This window comes from Bos javanicus, chromosome 17 (genome assembly GCF_032452875.1).
Source record: "Bos javanicus breed banteng chromosome 17, ARS-OSU_banteng_1.0, whole genome shotgun sequence".
NCBI classification, from domain to species: Eukaryota; Metazoa; Chordata; class Mammalia; order Artiodactyla; family Bovidae; genus Bos; species Bos javanicus.
In genome coordinates this window covers 67988847-68012340 of record NC_083884.1, presented here as the reverse complement: position 1 = coordinate 68012340, position 23494 = coordinate 67988847, and the positions used below count along the sequence as shown (strand labels likewise).

The window sequence follows — 23494 nt, the reverse complement described above, 5'->3', positions numbered from 1 at the left end:
CCCCCCCCCGCAACTGGGCTATGGAGCAAAGAGCAGAGTGGGCCGTGCCGTGGTCCCCGCAGGAGGGGCGTCCCCAGCTCCCTGGTGGTGCGTGTTTCTCCCTTGACCAGCTTTCCTGGGAGAGCCCATGAGCAGGAAAAGAGGAGCCCTGCGTGGCCCAGGTTTGTCCCTGGGCTTGAGAGGGGTCGTGTCCCTGAAAGGGCAGGGGGGTCTCGGCCTAAGCCCACCCCCTGAGGAGGGAGCAGCCAGGGAGCCGGGCGCTGGGTGACTGGGGAGGTGAGCAGGCAGACAGTGCCGACAGCTTATTGAATAAGTGCTTAAAATGCAGCCTTTGACAGCCTTCACCCCCCTGAGGAGACAGCCTTCTTGTGAGGATGTTCTTGGTGGAGAGTCACTGGCTGCTTGAATATAGTGGGTTCATCAATTAATCTTTCTGCTGGTACCTTAAAATCCAGGCACTTGTTCAGATCTCAGGCCGGCCAGCTCCCGTTCCCTCAGCGGATGCAGTTCAGAGCCCGGAGGGGAGTTTGGAGCCTCCGGCAGGGCCGAGGGTGGGGAGGAGGAGCCCAGTGGGTCACAGCAGCAGATGCTGGTGGAGCAGGCACTCGGCCCCGTCTGCCAGGGCCGCTCCCAGCTCCTCAAATGTGGGGCAGGAGGCCCCCTGAGGAAGGCTGGGGCCTCTTGGGACTCAGGAGGAGCAGAAGCAGGACCCCCGACCCCAAAGCTTGGGACCCTGCTGCTGTGAGTGCAGACGGGAAGCCTCCTGAACTGGCCACTGGAAAGTGTGATACAGACCTCAGGGCCAGAGAGGAGCTGCCTGAGCAAAGGTGGGCGGCACCTGGAAGGAGCTCAGCACTGTGGGGACCTCCGCCTCCCCCCTCCGCTGTCTCCCCCTCCCCCCAACCCTCCTCCCCCTGGCCTGCACACCAGGACCCGGGCACGTCCTGTGAGCAGACTGCACGGGATGCCCAGTGCAGCATCTCTCTGTCGAGCATTCCAGACAGGGTGCAAGGCCTGAGACTGTGGCAGTGCTGGTCCCTGGGCTCCCAGCTTCCTGATGCCTGACTGTTGAGAGCTGGGGGGGCCCTGCCCCTGCCCTGGGCCTCAGGGCCTCAGGCCTAGAGTCTCCGTTTACTCACCTGTGGCGGGGCGGGCTGGGGTCTGAGGCGAGACTTGGCTATGAGAGGCTTCCAGGGACGGGCGTGTGTCCACCCGGCCAGGCCCACCCCAGCTGAGGCCCCTCCCTCCTGTGGCCCAAAAGACAGCAGGGCCCCCAGGGAGTGTTCTTGGCTCAGCTCCTGTCTTGGCCCTGCGTGCACGGGGTCAGGTGGGAAGGACCTGAGTGCTGGCAGGGAATTGAGAGCAACGCGGAGGACCTGGGTACAAGGGGCACCTGTGGGGCACCCGCCCTGCGCCGCCTCAGTCAGCCCGCCCCTCCGTGCTTTCATGAATCGCCCCTTTGCCCCCTGTGCTCGCTGCTCCCTTGTGTTCTCCGGGTCCCTGTCCCTCCTCAGAGGTGGGCGGCCTGTTGTCGTGGTGTAGAGACCCCCGGGTGGCAGTGGGGCCCTGGTCCTTGCCAGTCTCTGGGTGCGCCAAGCTTAGGTTTGGGTTCTTCCCTCTGAGCAAAGAGACCAGCGGGACGGATGGGACCTCAGGGCCAGGCTGGCCACCTCCGTCCCTGGGGTCTTCGGGCCTGGCGGGGGCCCTTGGCTTAGTCTCACCTGTGGAGGGCTGAGCCCTGCTTCTCCATTTTTGCTGCTCACCTAGCTCCCCGTCTTGACTGAAAGCCTGAGAAATGTGTACGTGTGTGTGTGGGAGTGGGGGGCCCACCCTGCGGGCTCTGCATGTGCCCTCAACTCCCCTCCTTCACGGGGCCCTGACTGGAAGCCAGGGCAGCTGGCCTGGTGCTGAGAGTGGCGCTTGGGGCCGAGACTTCCAAGTGCGCATCCCTCAGTGTCCCCAGCATCCCCGGGCACCTGGCAGGCCTCGGGTGGGGCTGCGTCAGCGTGTGAGCCCCAGTGAGTCCCAGTGCGCAGGGTCTTCTGCAGCCCTGCGTTATAAATCCCCTGCCTGGGGAATAGATCTCTTCATCCCTGGGGAGATTGACGAGCCGCGCGTGCTCCCCGGGCTGCCCGGCATTTGTCATCGTTCCAGAGACATAAACCACCCCGGCCTCTCCCTGCTCGGGGCGCCTCACTCCTCATCTCGCAGCTCTGCCCGCCGAGGGCGCCGAGCCCAGGTGGCTCCCCCAGCCTGTCAGCCTCCCGGCCCGGATACCGCTCAGTCTCTCTCCGATCCCGTTAGCACACAGATGGCCATGCTGCAGACAAAATGAGTATTTTTCCAGAAGCAGATTAATGAACATCACCTAAGGAAGGAGCTGATAAAGACTGCGGCGCGGTGTGAGAAAACCCTCTGTGCTGAGGGCTGGGCTGTCAGTTAGCCCAGCTGGGTCCCTGGCAGCGAACGAGGCCTCGAGGACGGCGAGCCAGCGCCCCCTGCTGGAGCCACGTGGCCGCGCGGCTGCGAGTCCCGCGAGCCCAGCCCTCCTTCCTGTGGCCCCGGCCCCGCAGAGCCTGGGAGAGGCCGCCCGCCGCAGTCAGGTCACAGCAAAGTGGGGTGGGGAGCAGAGGTGAGTGCAGGGGGCTCAGCGTGTCCTCAGGACAGGGGGGACACAAAAAAACCGGCTCCCCGGCAGGTGGGAGCCCTGACCCTGCCCTGCCCGGCAGCCTCCTGGCCTCTCTGAAGCTGGGCTCTTCTTCCCTAGGGGAGGGGCCGCCCCGCCTCCTGAGCAGTGATGTGGGTGTGGCGGGCCTGGCTGGAGCCTGGATGGGGGCGCCGCCTCTTCCGCAGCTCACACGCTTGTCACAGGGGATGCGTCCACCCTGTCAGAGCACTCTTTCCCCATCTGAGTCCCGACTGCGGAGGCAGAGAGAAGTCAGCCAGGCTGAAAGGTGCCCCAGAAACCGAAGCAGTACAGTCAGTCACCGGGGCCCCAGCCCATGGCCCAGCGCCCGCAGTGCGAGGGGGTCACTGGGCCATGGTGACGTTGCCAGGAAGGGGGACAGCAGGGAGCGGGCCACCCCACACACCCGCTCACACTTGTCAACCACTCCTGCCAGGGCTCGGAGCCAGGGGACCGCGGGACACACATCTGCGAGGCCGACTCTCCCCCCGCCCCCACAAGGGGCAGGTCAGCGAGGGCTCTGGGCCGTGGCCGTGTGCTGTTGGCCAGCGAGAGCTGCCCTCGGTCACTGTGAATGTCAAATGTCGTAGTAAAAACAGAAGCCACAAGTGAAAAAAAAAAAGAAAAACCAGAAGCTGCACACACAGGGAGCTGGTTGACTGCAGTCTATCCAGGCCAGCTCTGTAGAGGTGAGGAAACCGCTGCTCCCGCCTATGACCCTGGGCAGGAGCGGGGGTGGTTTCCTAGCCCGAGACCTGCCCCTGGAAGTGTGCCAATGCCCAGAGAGTGTCCTCCGAAACCGCCGCTGCAGTGCCACAGCCAGCATGTGTTTACCAGCCCTGACCAGGGACATCAACCGGCTTCCCCTCTGAACTGGCCAGGGGTGGGGGCACCGTGTTCTAGCCTGGTCCCAGCTCTGGAGCCCCGCCAGAGGCCTACAGGGAAGGGGGAAGTCTGCGGGGCCTTTCTCTGATCAGCCTTGGAAGGAACTGGCCTAGTGGAGTTTTCCTGTTCAGGCACGCCTGGTGCTGAAGGGCGTGGGCCGGAGCCCAGAGGCCAAGCCGCCCAGCCCGCTCACCCTGCAGCCCACCCCGACCACTTCCCTCAGTGCTCTGCCCCCGGCTCCCCACTGTCCCATTGCCAACAGTGCCAACCCCACTGTCCCAAGCACTGTCCAGTGCTTCGCCCCGCATTGTTCCTGGCCTTGGAGTGGCTTTCCCCGCCTCGTCTCCAGGCAGGCTAGCCCACAGCAAGCGGTCCTCCCTGAGAGCCTACCCTCAGCTCTGTGACCAGCAGAGAGTCTTGTGCCCTGGACCCCCTTCCCCACAGTCCAGTGCAGGGACCCTCAGGTTGGCCCTCTGTGGGCCTGCACCTGGCACCTCGTGGGCGTGATGCATGTTGAGAGGGTTAGCGTTGCTGGGCCCTGGTAGGTGCCTCTGGCACTTCCTGGGTTCAAGAAAAGGCCCCCAGCCCACTTGGCCTTCCTGCCCAGACCTCCATACTCACTGTCCTATCAGCGGAGATGCCCAGCACCTCCAGGTTCTAGATGCTTCACTGTTGTCCTCCCCATCCTGCACCATTTACCCTTTTTGCAAATGGTCTGTCTACCACGCAGCCCCCCACTTCCTCCTGCCTCCCCCGACCCCCACCCCGTGCAGCTTAGTCATGTTGGTCTGGTACGCAGGGAAGCTCAGGGTGCTGAGCTGGTCTGTCTCCAGTAGGAGCTGTTTAGTTCAGGGCCTTGGGGAGCGCCTCATCAGTTCCCGTTAGGACTTGGGGACACAGCGTTGTCTGGAAACATGGCATTCCCCTTGATGTCTTTGGCCAGATTAATCAGACCAGGTGCCTGAATGGGGTAACCAGCCCACAGTCCAGGCAGACACGTGTCTAGTGAGGGGTGTGCAGGGAGAGGGTGCTGCCGTTTGGCTGCTCCCCGCTCCACCCCCACGCTGTCCTGGGGGCAGCTCGGGCTCCCGAGGGTGTGAGTGCACACAGGCTGTGTGCAGGAGCACACGCCGCCGTGACAGCCACCACGTGTTGCGCCAGACTGTCTCCTCCGGGGCGCGGTTTCATGCTCGCTCTTTCAGGGGAGCAATGCTCTTTGTGGTGTATTCCAGGGAATTAAGCGAGCCTGTGAGTGTCACTCCAGGGTTATCAGTGCTTCACTGGCTCGATGGCAAAGATACATCCTGGGCCCTGTCACTCGTGATAACGTGTTTTCTGAGTGAAGGTGACGGACGTGTGCCAAGAGCGGGCTCCCAGACCCTCGAGTTCTCTACCCTTCCTTCTCTTGTAGGAGCAGGTAAGGGCGGAGAGTGCTCTCAGCCTGGCATGGCATGGCCCTAGGGTTTAGAGTTGGGACGTTGCTGAGAACACCGCAGGGTTGGGGGAAGGCCATGGGATAGAGCCAGGTCTCAAAAATGCAAATAAACCTTTCACATCATTTCTTTAGATGGTCAAGGACCCTGGCTTTCTGGGCAGGGGCGTGTTCTGCTTTTCCCTTTGGTAACAACCACAGAGCCACCAGTCCTGTGTCCAGAGCCCTGACTTAGCTGAGTCTGGTGTGAGACCTGCTCTCTGTCTTAAGGTCTTAAATGTGTAGCAGAAACTCCTGAACCGTGCAGTGTCTGAATCAAGGTTGAGGGGCCACTGACTGTCTACTAGTTCTGTGGAGCCTGTCACTGGAGGCTGTGCTGAGGCCACGCAGACCAGGCTGGAGGGCCGGTTCAGCAAGACTTGCAGGGCAGCCTGCGCTTGCAGTGGAAACGGGCTTGTCTCCCTGCCCGCCGTCTCTCCTCCTCCTCACCTGCGTCCTCTCTCAGCCCCCAGGCCTGCCTGCATCAGTGCCTGGCAGGTGGCCGGGGCTCAGGAAGCATTTGCTCAGTGAATCAGGGACTCAGCGAATGCGCTCACCCTGTGTCGGTGTTGCAGGAAGGGGGACCCCCTTCCAGGGCCCAAGGTGGGCTCTTGTCTAACACTCAGAAATGAATTCTCCGAGGAGACATACACGCTGACCAAGCAAGAGACTACTGGGAAGGGGCACCCTGGGGGGAGCAGGATGAGGGAACCCAGGAGGCCGCTCTGCCACGCGGCTCGCAGACTCGGGTTTTCTGGTGATGGGGCCAGTTTCTGGGTTCTCCGGCCAGTCTGACTCGGGGTTCTTCTGCTGGTGCATGCATTGCTCAGCCAAGATGGATGCCAGCAAGAAGGATTCTCGAGGTGGAAGGACACGTGACACCTCCTTTTGACCTTTCCCGAATTCTTCCAGTTGGCGGTAGCTTGTTAGTTCTGCGCTCCCTACCAGGACCTCCTGTCATAAAATAATTCACGCAAATGTTTACTATGGTGCCTGGCCAGGGTAAGTGGTTTCAGTCAGTGTGCTTCCCCTAACATCAGGAGTGTGAAAGTTGGGGCCTTGGGGTTGAAAATGTCCGTACTGATAAAATTTTGCCTAGAAATAATGGGCCATACATTAAAAACAAAACAGAACCCTGCAGCCACGCCTGAACTGACCTGCCCCTTGGGCTGCGCTGGGGCTTCGGCGGGGCCACCACGAGCCTCGTGTCTGCGGCTCCTGCCCTGGACACTAACGGATCTCGGGGCACTGTCTTCCTGGCAGATTGGCGGCTGCCCCAATTCTCATGGTCCTCACGTTTGCCTGCCCAGTCGCTCCACACGAGGATGTAATTAAATGCTTTGAACAGCGCTTCAGGACACTTGATTATGCAGAGAAACTCCGCAGCCCATGTAGATGTTGTGTGCAGCTGGGCCGCCTGCGGTGCGTCTGTGCCCGCGGGTCCGTGAACGTACCTGAGGGGGAGGGCGGCCTCCTCCTGGCTTCAACCCCCCTTCTCTCCCCAGGAGCTGCCAGAGCATGACCAGCCTGGTCGGCAACACCGCGTCGCCCATCAAGGACGGGACCTCTTCTCTTCCCAGGAGGCAGAGCTCATTCGCCAGGCCGCCGCTCCGCGCCCTGTACGACCTGCTTGTGGCACCCATGGAAGGGGTAAGTGCCCGGCCGGCCATTGGTGTCAGGATGCATCACTTCCCGCTCAGCACCCTGCACTGCCCGCCCCCGCCCCAGACACAGAACAGGCTCCTGAGACAGTGGGGGTTTTCCAGACACGGGGCTTCTCAGTCAGCCTCCAGACGCCCACGTGGACGCTGTTCTAGGGGGGCCGCTGGGCTGCAGATGGGGTCCTGGGTGCCAAGGGGCGGACACGGGTTCCCTCAGCAGTGCGGTCTTGTCTTGAAGGAGGCATTTAGGCTCCTGGCCAGCCTCCTTACTGGCAGTCGGGTCAGCCTTGGGGTCTCAGGTGCATGAGAGACGCTGCTCCTTCCCAGTTTCTTTGTCAGACCTGGGGAGGTCCGGGGCCCAGGGGTGCACGCATCCCCCCATCTCCTCCGCAGTCAGGGTGGGAGATGCGCCCACGTCAGCTCCCCTGCCCACCATTCATCTGAGGGCCTCACCTGAGCAGCTTCAAGCCAGGGGCTCCTTCCTGGTGAGAACAGACCCATGGCCCCTGCCCTGGGGTGACGCGCCCTACCTTGGGGCCCAGCGGAAGACTCGCCCTTGTGCTTCCCAGGAGCTTGGGCGCGGCCTCTGAGGGGCTCTGTGGCCTCGGTCTCTGCATGTCACTTTTCGTCCTGACGCGGCTCTCCAACCGGGTGAGGGGCTGCTGAGGGGCTCGGGGAGCTTGTGAATCTGAACGGCCGTGCACGAGCCCGCCAGATGCCGTTGCCCACGACTGTGGATTAGCTCTGGCTGCTGTAACAAAATGCCACCGGCTGGGTGACCTGGATTTCTCATGGTTCTGGGGCTGGAAGTCCCGCGTCAGGGTGCGTGGCATCGTCAGCTTCTTGGTGGAGGCCCGCTTCCTGGCTTGAGAACAGCCGCTTTCTCACGTGTCCTTATGTGGTGGAGTGAGTGAGTGAGCACACTCAGGTCTCTTATCCCCATCATGGGGACCCTCTTGGAGCTCCTGCCCTCATCTAAGCCGAATTATCTCCCAAAGCTCCCACCTCCAGATACCATCACTGAGCGGGTAGGCTTCAACATATGAATTTGGGGAGACACAGACACCCAGTTCGTAACAGGCCCCTGGAAGGGCCAGGTGCGTGCGCTAGTGGAGGCTGATCGAGGACCTGCCGCCGAGCAGAGCTGTGTCCATGTCCCTGCGGCTGGCCTGGAGCCTGGCGTATGCTGGCGCTCAGTACAACGTCAGCGGTGCGCGGTCCCAGAGATGCTTTCAGGTCTAGTCTGGATGCAAAACAGAAGACCCAAGACCCACGTCAGTGAATGGGTTCTCGGTGACCTCTCTTGGACGCCAGCCATGAGCTCTCTGAGAGGTTAGGGTGCAGAAGGAAGCCACCGGGCTTGTGGGGCAGCTCTGAGGCTCAGCCCCCTGGCCCCCGGCCTGGTGCTGGGCCCGGCTCACGTCTGGGTAGATCCCAAGTACAGGGATGTGCCTCAAGGGATCGGCACCTGAGCGCCAGTTGTTTTGCTGGAGGATGTGCCCCTTTGGGCCCCAGAAAGCAAGCTTGGAGGGGCTCTTCCCTGTATGGAAGGCAGAAGTCCTGGGGCAGGGGCAGTGGGGGGCAGCCCCTCCCTCTGTCCATCACAGCGTCTCCACCCAGTGGAGGGGCTGCTTCAGTCGTGAGCTGTCCCTTGTGGGTCCCCTTCTGAATCTGCCCTGTGACTTTTAGTCGGCTTTTCTCTCTGAGGACTTTGCCCTGTGACTTAAAGAATGAAGAACCTGCCAGTGCGACTAGTGGTTGCTTGTGGCTGGACCTCTGTGCTCCTACAGGGCTGTCAGGAAGGGAAGATTTATGGACTCGAGCCCCAAACGCATTGGAACAGTGACTGAAGTCATGGCTTTATATGATTGACAGGAAGGAAAGTCTGGTCCCCGACGTGCGTGTGCCCAGGAGCTGTGCGTGAGGATAGGTGTGACCCTCAGCAGTGTGGTCTTGTCTTGAAGGAGGCATTTAGGGTGAAAACGTTCAGTTCCTGATGTTGAAAGTTTTCTCGTTTGTGACTGAGGCATTTGAATGCAGTGAAAGCGTCAGACAGCCTCCAAAGAGACATGGAGTGAAACCTCTGAGAGGCTGTCAGAGGAAACGAGATGGGGGAGCCTCTCTCGGGACCCACTGTGGTCACTGTGGGCCCAGTGGGATCCAGTGAGCCCACTTCCCTCAGGAGCTGGTCTCATCCCACGAGTGTTCACTGACACGTGCCGGGCGCTGCTGGGTGCACCCCACCCTGGACACGAGGGGGCACAGGGCAGGGGGTGGCCCTGTGCTCCCGGACGGCCCTCCCCATCGGTGGGCTGGCCGGGGAGGGGGTGGTGGTCCTGCCCATTCCCACACTGCTCCGAGGCCACTAGAGGGCAACACCGCCCGCTGCTCCCGTGCCGTCAGCTGCCAGATGGAGCCAGGCCTTCTCCCCGTTTTCAATGAAAATACACATCAAAACCCAAAGTCCAAGATTATGAATCACTGACACTTCAAGACTAAAGCGATTAGCCTCTTCACATGCGGCTTATAATTATTTGAACAACTGCTTTTGTTTAGCCGCAGTCCTGTTGCTAGGGGACTAGGTCAGATGGTATGAAAAGTGGAACGGAATAATGTCTTCCTGCAGGCTTGCACCAGGACTTGATTGAATTTAGCTGAAGGGAAATACTGCTGTGGCTCTTTCCTGGAAGCCTGCCGTCCTTTGCTGTCAGGACAGGGCGAGCATGTCCAGTTATCATTGAGGAGGCCCCGTTCCATCTGCTCGTGAGCCATCAGCAAACATTAAGTCAAATCCTGTCTCACATGCAAAGGAGACGTGCTCCTGCTTAGTGTGAGAGGGACCAGACCTGGTGCGTGTCCGTGGCATTCACCCTGGGGTGGAGGGGAGTGACTCACGCCCGAGCCTGGACTTGCCTCAGGAGCCCCTTGCAACCACAGGCTGCTCCGCATGAGGCCGCTCATGCACGCAGGTCCCAGGCCTCGCCCTCTGTGAGCAGATGGGGCCTCATCCAGGGCCAGGAGCTGCTAGCACTCCCTAGGGTTTGTCAAGTCGCTCTTTGTACGTGATTTAAGAAGCCTCTGGGCTCGTTCTAGTTACGGTCTTTGTCCTTCTATTTATTTCCATGTATTTAAATCCCCTGTTACCTGTGTTTATGGTCGTCAAAGCCAAGATAGTCAGACAGGTGGGAGGAGTGAACGCTTCTGGGCAGAAAGAAAGGTCATCCGCGTCCACCTCTGCTGTTGACCAAAGACTACTCTTAGGCTAAGTGGAGTTATCGGGCTCAGGGCTGCAGAAAGTGACTTCCAACTTGCCGGGCACGTCGGTTAGGTCGGTACACAGCCTCCCCAGGCACCAGAGCTCTGGGGTGGCCCAGGACCTCCCCTCTGAGAACTCGAGGAGATATCTGGTTCTGCCAGGGGCTTGGTCAGGAGAGGAGCATGGCTTCAGCTGGGTCGTGACTGTAAAGACGAATCAAGTGGTGTGGTAACCCGACTTCTCCTTACTGGGGGACGACCACCTGGTCACGACTGGTCTGTAAGAAGACATGGCCTTTGGAGGCGGTTAGGGGGCACTTGTCCACAGAACAGCTGGCCTTTGACGCCCAGGTGTGGACGGGGCACCAGGCCTGTGGGGTGGGCACCGCCAGGCTGTCTGGTCTCTGCTGGAGACTCTGGAGTAACATTCCCACGAGGACAGACATTACTTGAGGACCAAGGCGTCTCCACAGCTGATGAGGAGCAGGAAGAAGAGGCACTTACCAGCCAGCTCTCTGGGCCACGGAAGTGGCGAGAATGCCAGCCTGTCCACCGGGCAAGCGGTGTCCTCCCCTGGGTCAGGGCTCATGGGTTGATTCAAGCTGATGTTTGACCGCCCCCGTCTCAGCCTGACCCCAGCAGGTTCTGGGGGAGCCGAGGCCCGCCTGCACCGAGGGTGTGCAGGCTCGTCGTCACCACCCTGGCCTGAGAGAGGCCCCTGCGCGTGAGCAGCCCCCAGAGCTGACGTGGCTGAGACTGGACCCTGGGTCCAGTCCAAGCCCTCTGGTCTTGCCTCTCCACAGCCAGATTCTTCCGCTTCTCAGACTCCCCAGGGGAGCCAGTGGTCTGTTGTCTGTGGTTCAGAGAGGACAGTGGAGCGGGCTGAATCTGGACCTTTGCACTTCTGGTTGGATACAGTCCTGGTAGCTTTCAGTCGTGGTTGCTGAGCGTCCCCTGCACCTGCAGCCCAGCGCTCACCCCCCGGCGCGCGGCAGCTCGGGCAGCAGAGGGACGAGGGCAGGGGCGCCTGGCTGTGACCCTCCCTGAGCCAGCGCCCCGAGGCTCAGGGCCACCCGGCACCTGGTGCCCGCTGTCTGTGGGCCCCGCACCTTCCCCCGCAGGCTCCTGTGGCCGCTTCGTCTTTATTCACACCCACCCGGGTCCAGTCCAGCCTTCACAGTCGCCGCCTGCTTTTCTTTGTCTCGTATCCGGCCTTCGTCTCCAGCAGCAGCTCTGTTGGAGGATGTGTCTGTCTGGTCTGCGTGTGCCCTCCGCTCGGGTCCCGCCCGGCCTTCCAGGAGTGATAACGGGGCATCTGTCAGCGTCAGGGGCCCCGCCAGTCACAGGGGACTGGGTGGGGCAGCCCTGCGAAGCCAGGGAGGGACATGGAGGCCCCAAGGCGGCTCGAGGCCCTGCAGTCGAACCTCCTCCTCCAGGGATGTCGTCCTGGTCTCAGAGCCTCTGTCCACACGCTGGGTCTCGCTTCTCATCCGCGGTCAGTGTGTCCCACCCCGGCCGAGCGCTCAGTGCTGTGTGACAGGCTGCTGCACGCTGCTCTGGGGCCCCCTGGCACTTTCAGGGCAACTGCCCTTGGCCTGAACACCTGCCTCCTGTAGAAACATCCACATGACCTGCTGGGCCTTATCTTTGGGGACACCCCCTCCGTGACGGGGCACCCGTCTCCTCCTGGCTGTGCTCCTCTACCCTCCCCCTCGGGGTGGGGCCAGCGAGGCAGGAGGACGCCCCCCCACCCCCGACTGCACCCCTGGGGGGCAGGCATCCACCGGCTGTCAGCTGCTCGCTCCCCCGCAGGGCCTGATGCACTCCAGCGGCCCGGTGGGCCGGCACCGGCAGCTGGTCCTGGTCCTGGAGGGGGACCTCTACCTCATCCCGTTCGCCCTCCTGAAGGGAAGCTCCTCCAACGAGTACCTGTACGAGCGCTTTGCCCTCATTGCCGTCCCCTCCATCCGCTCCCTCAGCCCGCAGGCCAAGGTAAGTCAGGCTGCCCGGTGAGCTGGGCCACGGCCAGAGGCCGCGGGGACCTCAGAGCAGATCTGTCTAAAGGCGGGGACAGCCTTTGACCCGACAGTCCTCCGCTACCCAGGAGGCGCCCAGGAGACATTTCTGTCTCCTCTGCTTTGCTTTGACACCAGAATGGGAGCTCAGTCCTGGCACTGAGTTGGGCTGGAGGCGGGTCACGCGCCTGTGGAGGCGGATCGCTCCCCTGAGGGTGGGCCTGCTCACATGCTGACCGTGGAGTAGGCGCTGCATCTGCCTGGTGGAGGGGCTGCAGGCAGAGAGGGCAGACAGATGAGATCGGCGTCAAGTGGAGAAGAGCCCTACGGGGCGACAAGGAAACCACACGATGAGTGGCCTTCGGGGGACAGTGAAAATCAGGACAGGATGAACTTTGTGGACTCAAGGGGGCAGCAGTGGGTCCCCGTGGGTCAGGGCTCACCCCACTGCTGCCCCTGGCCCTGCTTGCCTGACTAGAGGGCCTTCGGAGCCAGTCCTGAACCCTTTTCCCTTCTCTCAGCTCACCCAGGGACCCTGAGACCCAGGTTCCCTCCTGCCCCGGCACTCCGCCCCAGGCTTGGGCGCAGGCGCCTGCATGGGACCCACCTCAGCCTCTGCTGACCTTGGCTGTTGGCAGGGTTCCACCGAGCCAGTTTCTGCCCCATGGGCTTTGGAGATCTTAGTTTTGACTGTTTTTGTTGCTGGATCACCCTTCACATGGGACAGATTCAGTTCAAGGAGAAAGAAATTATTTTCTCCAAGTTTTCCTCATGCCCACGGTTGACTGAGCAAACTGTGTGCATCCGGCCTGAGGGCCGACCCGTCCCGCTGCCGGGAGCCCGGGGGCAGAGGTGAGCAGGGACAGGGGAGTCCCGTCTCCGACAGGCTCCCCACAGGCCTTGCTCTCTCCCAGAGTGGAAGGCAGCACCGGGTGGAAGGACCAGAAAATTATTTTGAAAAAATTTGACACTTGGTGTGTCCCCTCAGTGCATCAGAAGGCACTGTCGGGCGAAATCAGAACTTTGTTGGGCTTCTTTATGCTGACTTTATAATTCAGGGGTTTCTCTTTTGAGGGAATTGTAATCGTTTCAGCGGTAGTGCCTCAAAAGGACTTAATTTGGCCCTATTTCCCCTGAGAGTGACTTGCTCTCTGCAGGTTTAAACAAAGCCACCCCTGAAGCCCCTGTGGCATCGGGCATGGGTTCCCCCTTACTGAGGGGTTCACAGGGAGACCTGTGGGAGGGAGATGTGGGGCAGGCGACCTGGCACCCCCTGCACACCCTGCCCCCGCTTCCAGCACCACCCCCGCCTCCCCCCACTTGACAAACAGCATGGGGTCTTCCCACCCCGTCTAGTCTGGTTTTTTCCAAGAGCTTGTCACAGCAGGTGTGATCCTCAGCCAGACGTGTGCTGTGTCAGGAAGGTGTTGAAAAGTGGAGTGAGTGAGGTTATCAGGAGGACAGGTGGGCCATACTGGACATGGCCCCGCCCAAGCTGGCTTCCGAGTGCCAGGAGAAGCCCTGACGGATGCTCGCTGCCTTTCCTCCCCTCCTAGTCTCACCTGAGGAAGAGCCCGCCCGCCTATTCCAGCTCCACGTCCATGGCGGCGGTGGTCGGCAACCCCAAGCTGCCGTCGGCGGTGATGGACAGGTGGCTGTGGGGCCCGATGCCGTCAGCCGAGGAGGAAGCCTACATGGTGTCCGAGCTGCTGGGCTGCCAGCCGCTGGTGGGCAGCGTGGCCACCAAAGAGCGGGTCATGAGTGCCCTGACGCAGGCCGAGTGCGTCCACTTCGCCACCCACATCTCTTGGAAACTGTCGGCCTTGGTCCTCACGCCCAGTGTGGACGGCGCCCCTGCAGGCGGCAAGAGCTCCTTCGGCCACCCCTACACCATCCCTGAGTCCCTGCGGGTGCAGGACGACGCCAGCGACGGCGAGAGCATCTCAGACTGCCCACCGCTGCAGGAGCTGCTGCTCACGGCCGCCGACATCCTGGACCTGCGGCTGCCCGTCAAGCTGGTGGTGCTCGGCTCCTCCCAGGAGTCCAGCAGCAGGATCACGGCCGATGGGGTGGTGGCGCTGACTCGGGCCTTCCTGGCGGCGGGTGCTCAGTGTGTCCTCGTGTCTCTGTGGCCTGTGCCTGTGGCCGCTTCCAAGATGTTCCTGCACGCCCTGTACTCGTCCCTGCTGAACGGCCTGAAGGCCAGCGCAGCACTGGGCGAGGCCATGAAGGTGGTGCAGAGCAGCAAGGCCTTCTCACACCCCTCCAACTGGGCAGGTAGGGGCTCGGGTGCTGTCAGAGGGCCCGGGGCGGGGAGTAGGGACTCGGGTGCCTGTCAGGGGGCCAGGGGCAGGTGGGGGCAGGGTAGGGGCTCGGGAGCTGTCGGGGGCGGGGGGCCAGGGGCAGGGGCTCCGGCGCCTGTCAGGCTAGTGGGTTTTGGGGGGGGCGCGGTGAGGAAGGGAACCCTGAGGGAAGGACAGCGCAGAGGCTCCAGGAGAGTCCCCTGGCTGAGACTCTGGCCTGCTGCCAAGTCAGCCCTGACTCCGCTGCTAGGAATTTGAGCAGGGAGCAGCAGGAGAGCTCGCTGTCCAAGTGTGTCGAGTGGGTGCTGGGGGCCCCATTTACAGCCTTCCTGTGACCCCCAGACTGTAGGAAGGAGCGGTCAGTGCTGTAGAAAGACCTGAGGCTTGGTTGTCAGGGGACCTGGGTTCAGTCCCGCTCCATCAGGCTCTGTGACCTGAGCTGCATCGTAGCTGTCAAAGTCGCTCCATTGTATCTGCAATGACTCTGCAACCCCATGGACAATCCAGTCCATGGAAAATCCAGGCCAGAATACTGGAATGGGTAGCCTTTCCCTTCTCCAGGGGATCTTCCCAACCCAGGGATTGAACCCAGGTCTCCTGCATTGCAGGTGGATTCTTTACTAGCTGAGCCACAATCCTACCCATGCTGCAGTGATTCCTAAAACAGGAACACCAAAAATATTGTTCTCAAACATTTACACTTTATTGTTTTAATGGCAAAAAATACACCATTCATTTATGTTTAAAAATAGCCCCTAAAAGGTCCCACAGAGTATTGCAGGGTTTGTGGGGACCCAGCCCTGTGCTTGGCCGTAGTCCTGACTGGACCCCTTCCCAAACTTGTCAGGGTGCTCGTGGAAGTGGTGTTTGGTCACAGCTTAGTTTCAGTGACAGCAGAAAAGCCAACTTTGTTTTGGGGGAAATGGTGTTTAATGATGCTGCCGTCAGACTTAAAAACAGCCTTGGTGCATTCATTCTTAGAAGCCCTTCCCCCCGTTACTCGGGGCAGGAGCTAGAGCTCCTAGAGCTGCTCTGCGGTGCCTCCCCCAGGCCCAGGCCCCACTCACAGAAGTGGGTGCTGGGGAAGCAGGAGGAGGGCGGATGTGTGGCTCCCCCCAGCCCTGGGGGGAGCTTGTCTGGGGGAGAACCGCCTCCTGTCCCCTCCTCTGATAACTTGAGGAGTCGAGCACACCGCTCCTCCATTCCAGCAGACACCAGTGAATTTCAGGGAAAAAAGGGCAGCACAGCAGGAGCGCAAAGGCACCTTCCTGAGCAGCTTGCCCAGCAGACAGCGTCGCTTCTTAAAGCGGAGGTGGGGTGTGTCAAGCTACCTGTGCATAGCTGCCCCGGTCCAGCCCCTGGAGCAGCTATCCTGGGAAGGCCCTGCTCTGTCTGCGTACAAGCTGGGCTGGGGAGGGACCGCCCTGAGGTGCTTCCATGTCCTCACAGGGTTCATGCTTATCGGCAGCGATGTGAAGCTCAACAGTCCCTCTTCGCTCATCGGTCAGGCCCTCACCGAGATCCTCCAGCACCCGGAGCGCGCGCGGGACGCCCTGCGCGTGCTGCTGCACCTGGTAAGGGGCGCGGGACCCTCGGGGAAGCGGCTGTGGTGCTCGAGCAGCAGTAAGGCTGGGGGTCCCGCGGCAGCGGGGGCAGGGGGTGAGCAGATGGAGGGGACTTTGTCCCCGATGTCTGTGGATCAAGTCACTTGGTCCTAGCGGTGGGCATGGTGGGTGGTCACCTATGGCTCACCATCCTCGCCCAGACCCTGGAGGGGCGGCCGAGTGGGATTCTGAAGTAAGGCCTGACCACAGCCACTTCCAGTCATGTGGCTTTATGCAAATGACCTTGCTCTCTGAGCCTCAGCTGCGAGTGGAAGCAGATAAAAATGTACCTTTTCAAGGTTACCTTGAGGGCTAGAGAAAAGGTGAGTAGCTGGCACCCAACAGGGTCCCCATAGCTGAGAGCTGGTATAATTAGAGGATACTGGCCTCTTCCTAAAGTCAGCTGGAAGAGCTCAAGTCTGACCCTGCTCTTGGCGACAACACAGTCAGAGTCCCCAAGCCATTGTCTACAGAACTGAAAGGTTGCAAACCAAGCCAGGAGTAACATGAAACTTGTTCCACCTTTTCATCTTGATAACCTAGAGGCAGTTTCAAATAATTTAGAATTCTTAGCCTCCTTGGAATTCTGCCAGAAAGACCAGGCGCTGTCCAGCACACGGCAGCAACCTACACTGCAGCCGTCATTATTGTTTAGTCGCTCGGTTGTGTCCGACTTTGCGACCCCATGGACTGTAGCCTCCCGGCTCCTCTGTCCATGGGGCTGCTCAGGCATGGGTTGCTGTTTCCTCCTCCAGCAGGTCGTCCCGACCCAGGGGTGGCAGGCGGATTCTTTACCACTGAGCCACCAGGGAAGTCCCCACCACATCCACGCTCATTGCAAATCCAAGGCCCACACTCCCCCATGGGCACCTGGCACCTCAGAGGTGCTGAGGAGGGGAGAACTGGCGAAGGCTTCTCCTGGGGTCCTGGAGTGGACACGGCCTTGGCCAGGGGGCATGGCCCAGGGGCCTGGGCAGGCTCCAGTGATGGGTCAGCCACAGACTCTTCTTACTCAGGTCTGTCTGAAGGTTTTCTCCGACTTTAAAGAAGTCAGTATGTGAACAAAACTGCTGGAGGCTGACCTCTGTCCCTTGTGCTGCTAGGGACAGTCTGCTAGGTAGGTAGGGCAGGACTGGTGAATTCGACCCACGGGCCTTGTGTCTCGGGCCGGACACAAGGAAGCACCCCCAACCCACTGGGTAGATGCACTCAAAAGCTTTGAGAATTTGGGGGAGACCTTCTACAAAGGTCTCTTCTTTTAACCTGTGCCTGCAAGCTGAACTTAAAGTTGCTCAGCACCAGGACACTGGCAGGCTGTGCCCCCCTTCCTGCTGTAGGTGTTGGCACTGCCTCCCAGGGCCAGAATCCAGCCTCAGGGCCCCTCAAGTTCATCCAGGATTCTCACCTCTTTCTCGGCTTCATCTTTGGGGATGAGTGTAGGGCCCATGGGTCGAATTCACCAGTCCTTCCCTACCAACCCAGCAGACAGTGTCTCCAGGGCCTGCCCAGCACAAGGGACAGCAGCTGGCTGCCCGTCTGTCCTGCCCGGGAACTCACGTTTCCTCCTACCTGTGATGTCAGCCGCCAGCGTCCCGCGGTTTTTCCTTTTTGGCTGTACCTTGCGGCACGCGTCACTTCCCTGATGAGGGACTGAACCCCTGCCCCTGCAGGGGGAGTGCAGAGCCCTAACTACAGGGAATTCCCTATAGTTTGGACTTGTGAATCACAATTGTACAGTTCCTAAAAGTAGGTTTACCTGACAAAGGGTTTTGTTTTTAAACCTTGGATACACTCAGGGTGCCTCCAGACGCGATGCTGTCTATTCTTCTCTTACTTTCTGTTGTGCTGCGCAGCTCGTGGGAGCCCAGTGCCCTCACAGGGGTTGAACCTGGGCCCAAGGCAGTGGGAGCACAGAGTCCTGACGACGGGGCAGCCGGGGAATCCCCCAGCACCTGCGGGTTGTACTCTGGGGGTGTCCTGGACAGTGCTCTGTCCCCGCCAGGGGAGCGCAGGGCAGGGGACATCTTAGGACCAACTGATGCTTCCCTCGGAGTCAAGGGGCCAAGGGAAGGTATGTGGCTGCTGCAGGCGCCGTGGAGGCTCCTGGAGAGCTGAGGGGCTGGTTGTTACCTGGTGGGCCCGGAACGTGCGGGACAAAGTCCAGAGGTCAGTGCCGCAGGCAGAGGAGTCGGAGGCCTGGGGGACACAGGCCCAGTGAGGGCACTTCCTCGTGTGTGCGGGGTCCTGAAGGCCTGAGGGCTCATCCTGGTGACGGGCAGTCAGCCTGCAGGGTTTGGGGCAGGCCCCGGGCAGGAGATGGGTTTCCAGACAGATCTCACATGTGCATGGAGGCACCCAGAGCCCGGAGCCACGTTAGGGAAGGGCCAGGACTCTTCGGAACCCCCAGCCCTCGCTGGCTCTTGAGAGTGGCGGTCCCTCCCTTGCGGGGCGCTGGCTGCTGCTGTGTGGCCCTCAGGCCTGGGTGTGGCCGTGAGCCCCACACCGCTCCCCACACTGGCTGTGTGTTCCTCCGAAGCCACCTGGAGAGAAACCAGGGTCCCCACCCCTGCCCAGAGCAGCGCCTCACCCTCTTCCCCCGCAGGTGGAGAAGTCGCTGCAGCGCATTCAGAACGGGCAGCGCAACGCCATGTACACGTCCCAGCAGAGCGTGGAGAACAAAGTGGGCGGCATCCCTGGCTGGCAGGCCCTCCTCACCGCTGTGGGCTTCCGGCTGGACCCCCCGGCCAGCGGCCTGCCAGCGGCCGTCTTCTTCCCAACCTCCGACCCGGGCGACCGGCTCCAGCAGTGCAGCAGCACCGTCCAGTCCCTGCTGGGTGAGCCTCGGCCGGCAGCAGGTGCAGGGTGGGGGGCTGTGGTCCCCGCCGCTCTTGGACGGGGAGGAGCCGGGGTCTCCGGAGTCCCCGACACAGACTCCTCCGGCCTGGTGCTTCCATCTGTGACCCCCAGCTCTACCCCTTGCGGGGTGGACAGCAACGGCTCAAATGTTTTGTCCGCAGCTTCGGGCCTGACAGAGCCCTGTGGCTGAACCCAGGGTGACATGGTCACAGGGCTCCCCTTCTTGCATCGCTTGGCAGGGGGTGATGCTGCCTGAGCGACCAGTCAGGGTCCTGGGGTGACCACGTGCAGCCTCCAGCTGCCCTTCTCAGAGAGCATCCAGCTGGGACTTGGACACACTGTCTGGCTGTGCTGAGCTTTTGAAAACGGGAGCAAAGCTGAGCGTTCGGGGTGCATTCCCCTGGGAAGGTGCAGACTGTGGGTGCAGTGTGCCCCTCCAGATGACGCCGCCTCCTCCTCGCTGTAGGTCTGCCCAACCCTGCCCTCCAAGCCCTCTGCAAGCTCATCACGGCCTCGGAGACAGGCGAGCAGCTCATCAGCCGGGTGAGTCCAGCAGAAAGCGGAGCCTGGGGGCTGGGCCACACTGGGGGACAGAGCTCCGACCCTGACAGGAAGCTCAGCCCTCGGGATTTGAGGGAGAGGCAAGTGCTGGGGTACATCGGCCAGCACGGAGAAGCTGGTTTTCAGGCCCTCTCTGGGCGCTGAGTGCCAACAGCACTAGGGCCTCAGAGGACGCCCAAGGGGCCCCAGTCCCCTGTGGTCTCAGGGCTCTTCCTGACCTCTGCATCCAGTGGCCTCCTGCACTGGGCACCCCTGACCACCACCGCCCCAAGCCAGCAGGTGTTCCTGTACTTATTCTCAGGTCAGAGCATGACCCTTGCCTGAAACAAAACCACCGCTGAGGCGGTGGTGAACAGTCACCTCTCATGGAAGATACTGCTTAGCGGGTTTTTCACGAAGTGCTTTCTTTTAGGAGAAAGTAGATCTAATTTAGAGAACTGGAGGATTCTAGCCCTTGGCATCATGTAGGCCGTTCTCGAATTGGCCACCGAGCTTCAGATCTTCCTCTTGGCCTGTGCGGGTCTGGAACAACCCTCTGGTGACAATGTAGTGACCCCTGAAGAGGATGGAGTGGTTTTCTGAAGTGTAATAATTTGACAAAGTAATATACATTAGTAGGTCTTTATCAGCAGATTTCCTTTTAGTGGAGCTGTTTATCTGGAAATAAGCTGCTCCTTCGAGGGTTCAGCCCTGGCACCTCTCCCCCCGCTGCCTGGGTGGTTTCCACCCTGATTCGGAGCATAGCTCACTGATCGTGAGTTTCTGCTCATTTTGTAATAAGTGTTAGGATCTGCTTGTTGGGGAGAATCAGGAAGACACTTCAGGGCTACAAGCCTGTGCTCTTCCAAGAGAAAAGGCTAGAGGCACGTGTGCAGGGTGAGGCTGAGCATCGGAGCCAACTGCTTACTTTCTTGCTTTGGGTGGCAGCACGGGGACCTCCACAGCCCCTGCCCCGGGACGGCAGGCACTTCTGAGCCACTCGAATTGGAGACTCTGCTTTGGAGTGGCCACGAGGGCCCGCGGTCCTGTGCCCCGTCCTGGTGAGGAAGGGCAGGCGGCGACCTCTGGGGCGTCTGGCGGGTGTGGCTGCGCCTTCTCCTGTGTCCCTGCTGACTCTCGCTCCTCTCCGCTGCCCGCCGGGTCAGAGCCAGCCCGTGTGGTGCTTCCTACAGCAGTGATCAGCTTGTGGTGCATAACAACCTGTGCTTGAGTCTAAACTCTCTTCTCTTTCTTTCTCTCTTTTTCTTATACTCTGCTGGCCGAAGGCTGTTAAAAATATGGTTGGAATGGTGAGTACCACTCTAAGTAGCACTGTCCTCAGGTGAGCCCCTCGACCCGCCCGCCCCACCCCCGCGCTGCTGGCTCAGGTCCGCCCCAGCCCAGGCTCTGGCTCCCTTTCCGGCTCCGCCCGCTCTGCTCTGGATCTGACCTTTCAAGTTCCCTCAGAACGGCAGGCCAGCAGCCCTGGGGGGAGTGCTCACACTCAGCAGGTGTCTGGGAGCCCCCTGCCCCTCCTCTCGCCCCGAGCCCCCCTGCTCCCATGGAGAGGACAGAGGGCAGCAGGCACAGAGGCCCCGTGCAAAGAACGTGAGGCGCTGCGCACACAGGAGGTTGCTAGGTGCCGTGCCCGCGCGGGCAGCTTGGGCGCCCGGCAGGCGCAGGCTGACGCTCTCCCCCTCAGCTCCACCAGGTGCTGGTGCAGCTGCAGGCCGGCGAGAAGGAGCAGGACTTCGCCTCGGCGCCCATCCAGGTCTCCATCAGCGTCCAGCTGTGGCGGCTCCCCGGCTGCCACGAGTTCCTGGCGGCTCTAGGTAGGCCCGCGTCCTCGAAGGGGCTCCTTTCCTTCTACCTTTCTTTTTAACCTGTTTCCCTCCTAGTTTCTGTTGGGTGGCATTGGTAGACTCTCGGGTCTTAGCGTTGTTGCCGTGTTTATTACTCAGTGGCTAATGTGAGGGCTGGTGCTTCAGCACAGCTCCCAGACGGCCTTGCGGCTGCCCCCATTCCCTACACGGTGGTTTCCTCCTTGCGCTCGGAGTCATCATGTTAAGATGAATCTGCTGGATTGCAGTACTGCTGGGAGTCAAGCCGTGACTACAGCCTAAGGAAAACTGTCATGATTTCAACATCGGGCTCTGTCACTGGCTACTCAGACTTGTCAGAGAGAAAATACAATTGAAACTGCCTTTGACTGACCACAGAAACCTAGGACGGCCTGTTGCAAGATCCTCCTTCAGTCAGGACGCTCTTGCTGCTTCAGCGCTGAGAGCCAGTTGAGGCAGCTCCCAGCACCACTGCCGTCTCCTCACTGCAGGCGCATCTGCTGCTAAATCACCCTGAGAGGCTGTGCCGTCCTGTCGCAGGCATGGGGGAGGCAGCAGTGAGCACAGGACCGAAGGTCCTGCTCTTAAGAGAGCTTTCATACCAGAGGGGACAGACAGACACACAGAAAGATGCAGCCTAAGGGGAGCAGCTCAGAAGTGAGGAACCCCAGCACAGACAGAAGCATCAGGGTCACAGAGACGGGCAGGAGCCTTGCAGGCCCAGAGCCTGTGGAGGAGAGGTCCAGGCTGAGGGAAGAGCCTGAGGCAGATCCTGGGGTCGAGACACTGGTGGGAGGCCCTTGGTTTTTAGTCTGAGGGAGTGGGGATCTGATGCCTTGTGGGAATGTTCCTCCCGCACAGGAAGCCTGGGAGCCTTTTCTAGCCCATTTGGATGACCCTTCCCAGCCCATCTCAACTTGGGGGCTTCCACCTGTCTTTGGAGGCAAAGAGGGAACCCACACAACCCCACAGGGGTTCCAAATCCCCTGGCAGTAGGTACTCTGAGGTCTTTTAAGATTCTTATTATTTGCTAGTTTCCAAGAAGGACCATAGCCTTCTTGGTATAAACACAGTACATTTATGTCTAGTAAGCATAGTCACGAGCAAGTGGAGCAGGGGTGAGAAGGACCAGCTCCACACCCAGGATGGTCTCACTCGTATGAGGCCGCAGGTGAGGCAAGACCGGAGCCGAGATCTTTCTGTGAGGAGGAGCAGCTCCTGTCCTCCCACGGCACGCTCTCAGGCTGGGGTCCTGGGTGCTTTTTGTTGATGCTCCTCTACTTTCTGAATCCCACTGATACTCCAGGGCGAGTCGGGAGAACTACCCCCTCCAGCCCTCAGCAAGTCACAGGCTGTGGCTTATTTAGAGAACTCAGTTCTGTTGGGACAACCAGTTCAAGTCCCCTTGATAGCGGATTCTAAACTAAAACGTTATTAGTCACGCATTTTCTAAGTGCTGAGTTCTCTGAGACCTTCCTGTTGGTTTCAGGGTCTGTTTACTTTTGAGTTCAGAGGGGGAAATCTCCAATAGCAACCAGAATGCTGAGTTCAAGGCACCTCTATTGAGTCCAGTTCCCAGACCCAACACAGGAATTACAAGAATAAAAAAGACAGGTTTCTCATCTGGCGCTGGGGTCCCTGCTGTGGGAACACTGAGGTGAGGCGGGAAAGGGCCTGGGAGCGCCGGGCTGCTGCTGGCCCCAAGTGTCCACACTATTTGAAGCAGAGCTCAGTGATCTGCTGGGAGGTTAAGTGAAGACGTTCTGAGCCGAGTCCCTTAGGCCCTAAGCCCTTACCTGCTGGCTGCCTCCGTCATGGCCCCGATGAGTCTGAGTGCTGCGGCAACAGCTCGTTAGGCAGCCGCCCGGCCTTTGTTGTGCCTGCGCTGGGTCTTATTAGACTTGGGGCTGCTCCCTGGCGGCTCCGGCGGGGCAGAGTGAGTCCCTGGTGGGCGCTCCAGCCCAGAGCAGATTCTGCAGCATCGGAGAAGCTCGTCTCAGAGCCCTTGGGGCAGACCGTACCCACGCGCAGAGACACTGTCCTTGCAAATTTCCCACCTTCTCCTGCACCAGCTTTAAATGTCCGGTCGAACAGAGGAGCCAGTGTTTGTCCTCGACAGTCTTTAAGTGAACTGTCCTGCAAAAGAATGGAGACAAGTGTCAGCGAGCCTTACTACCCCCAGCTCCTCTCTGGAGAGGGCAGGGCAGCAGCCAGCTCTCTGTGGAAGGACAGCGGTCAGGGGAGCCCCCTGCGTGGGTGTGAGGGGCGCAGCGCCCATGAGTCCCCGTGACTGACATTCTCTTGACCGATGTACAGGCAGGGCTTTCCGAGGAGTCTGCACAGGTTCCCCAGGACAGGGTGAGAAGCCCTAGAGTGC

The 23494-nt window shown here is 60.5% G+C and overlaps 2 protein-coding genes across 8 annotated transcripts in view; one reads left to right on the top strand and one right to left on the bottom strand.

The window, feature by feature from the left end:
- Positions 1-23494, top strand: part of TTC28 (tetratricopeptide repeat domain 28) — a 578341-nt gene that overhangs the window by 547989 nt on the left and 6858 nt on the right. For 3 of the 5 annotated variants that reach the window (XM_061385219.1, XM_061385222.1, XM_061385221.1), the window contains 8 exons: positions 6548-6692; positions 11771-11950; positions 13530-14250; positions 15726-15850; positions 18483-18714; positions 19203-19279; positions 20563-20586; positions 20979-21108. In XM_061385219.1, the coding sequence (XP_061241203.1) occupies positions 6548-6692; positions 11771-11950; positions 13530-14250; positions 15726-15850; positions 18483-18714; positions 19203-19279; positions 20563-20586; positions 20979-21108 (1634 nt within the window). The remainder of the gene's footprint in view (positions 1-6547; positions 6693-11770; positions 11951-13529; positions 14251-15725; positions 15851-18482; positions 18715-19202; positions 19280-20562; positions 20587-20978; positions 21109-23494) is intronic. The other 2 variants (XM_061385220.1, XM_061385223.1) reach the window with 1 other exon arrangement.
- LOC133229032 (WAS/WASL-interacting protein family member 3-like) overlaps positions 14956-23494 on the bottom strand; it is an 81873-nt gene continuing 73334 nt past the window's right edge. For 2 of the 3 annotated variants that reach the window (XR_009730456.1, XR_009730458.1), the window contains 2 exons: positions 22914-23253; positions 14956-20563 (listed from right to left, as the gene is read on the bottom strand). The gene's annotated coding sequence lies outside the window, so the exon portion shown is untranslated. Of the gene's footprint in view, positions 23254-23494 lie in introns of all 3 variants that reach the window. The other variant, XM_061385228.1, reaches the window with a different exon arrangement.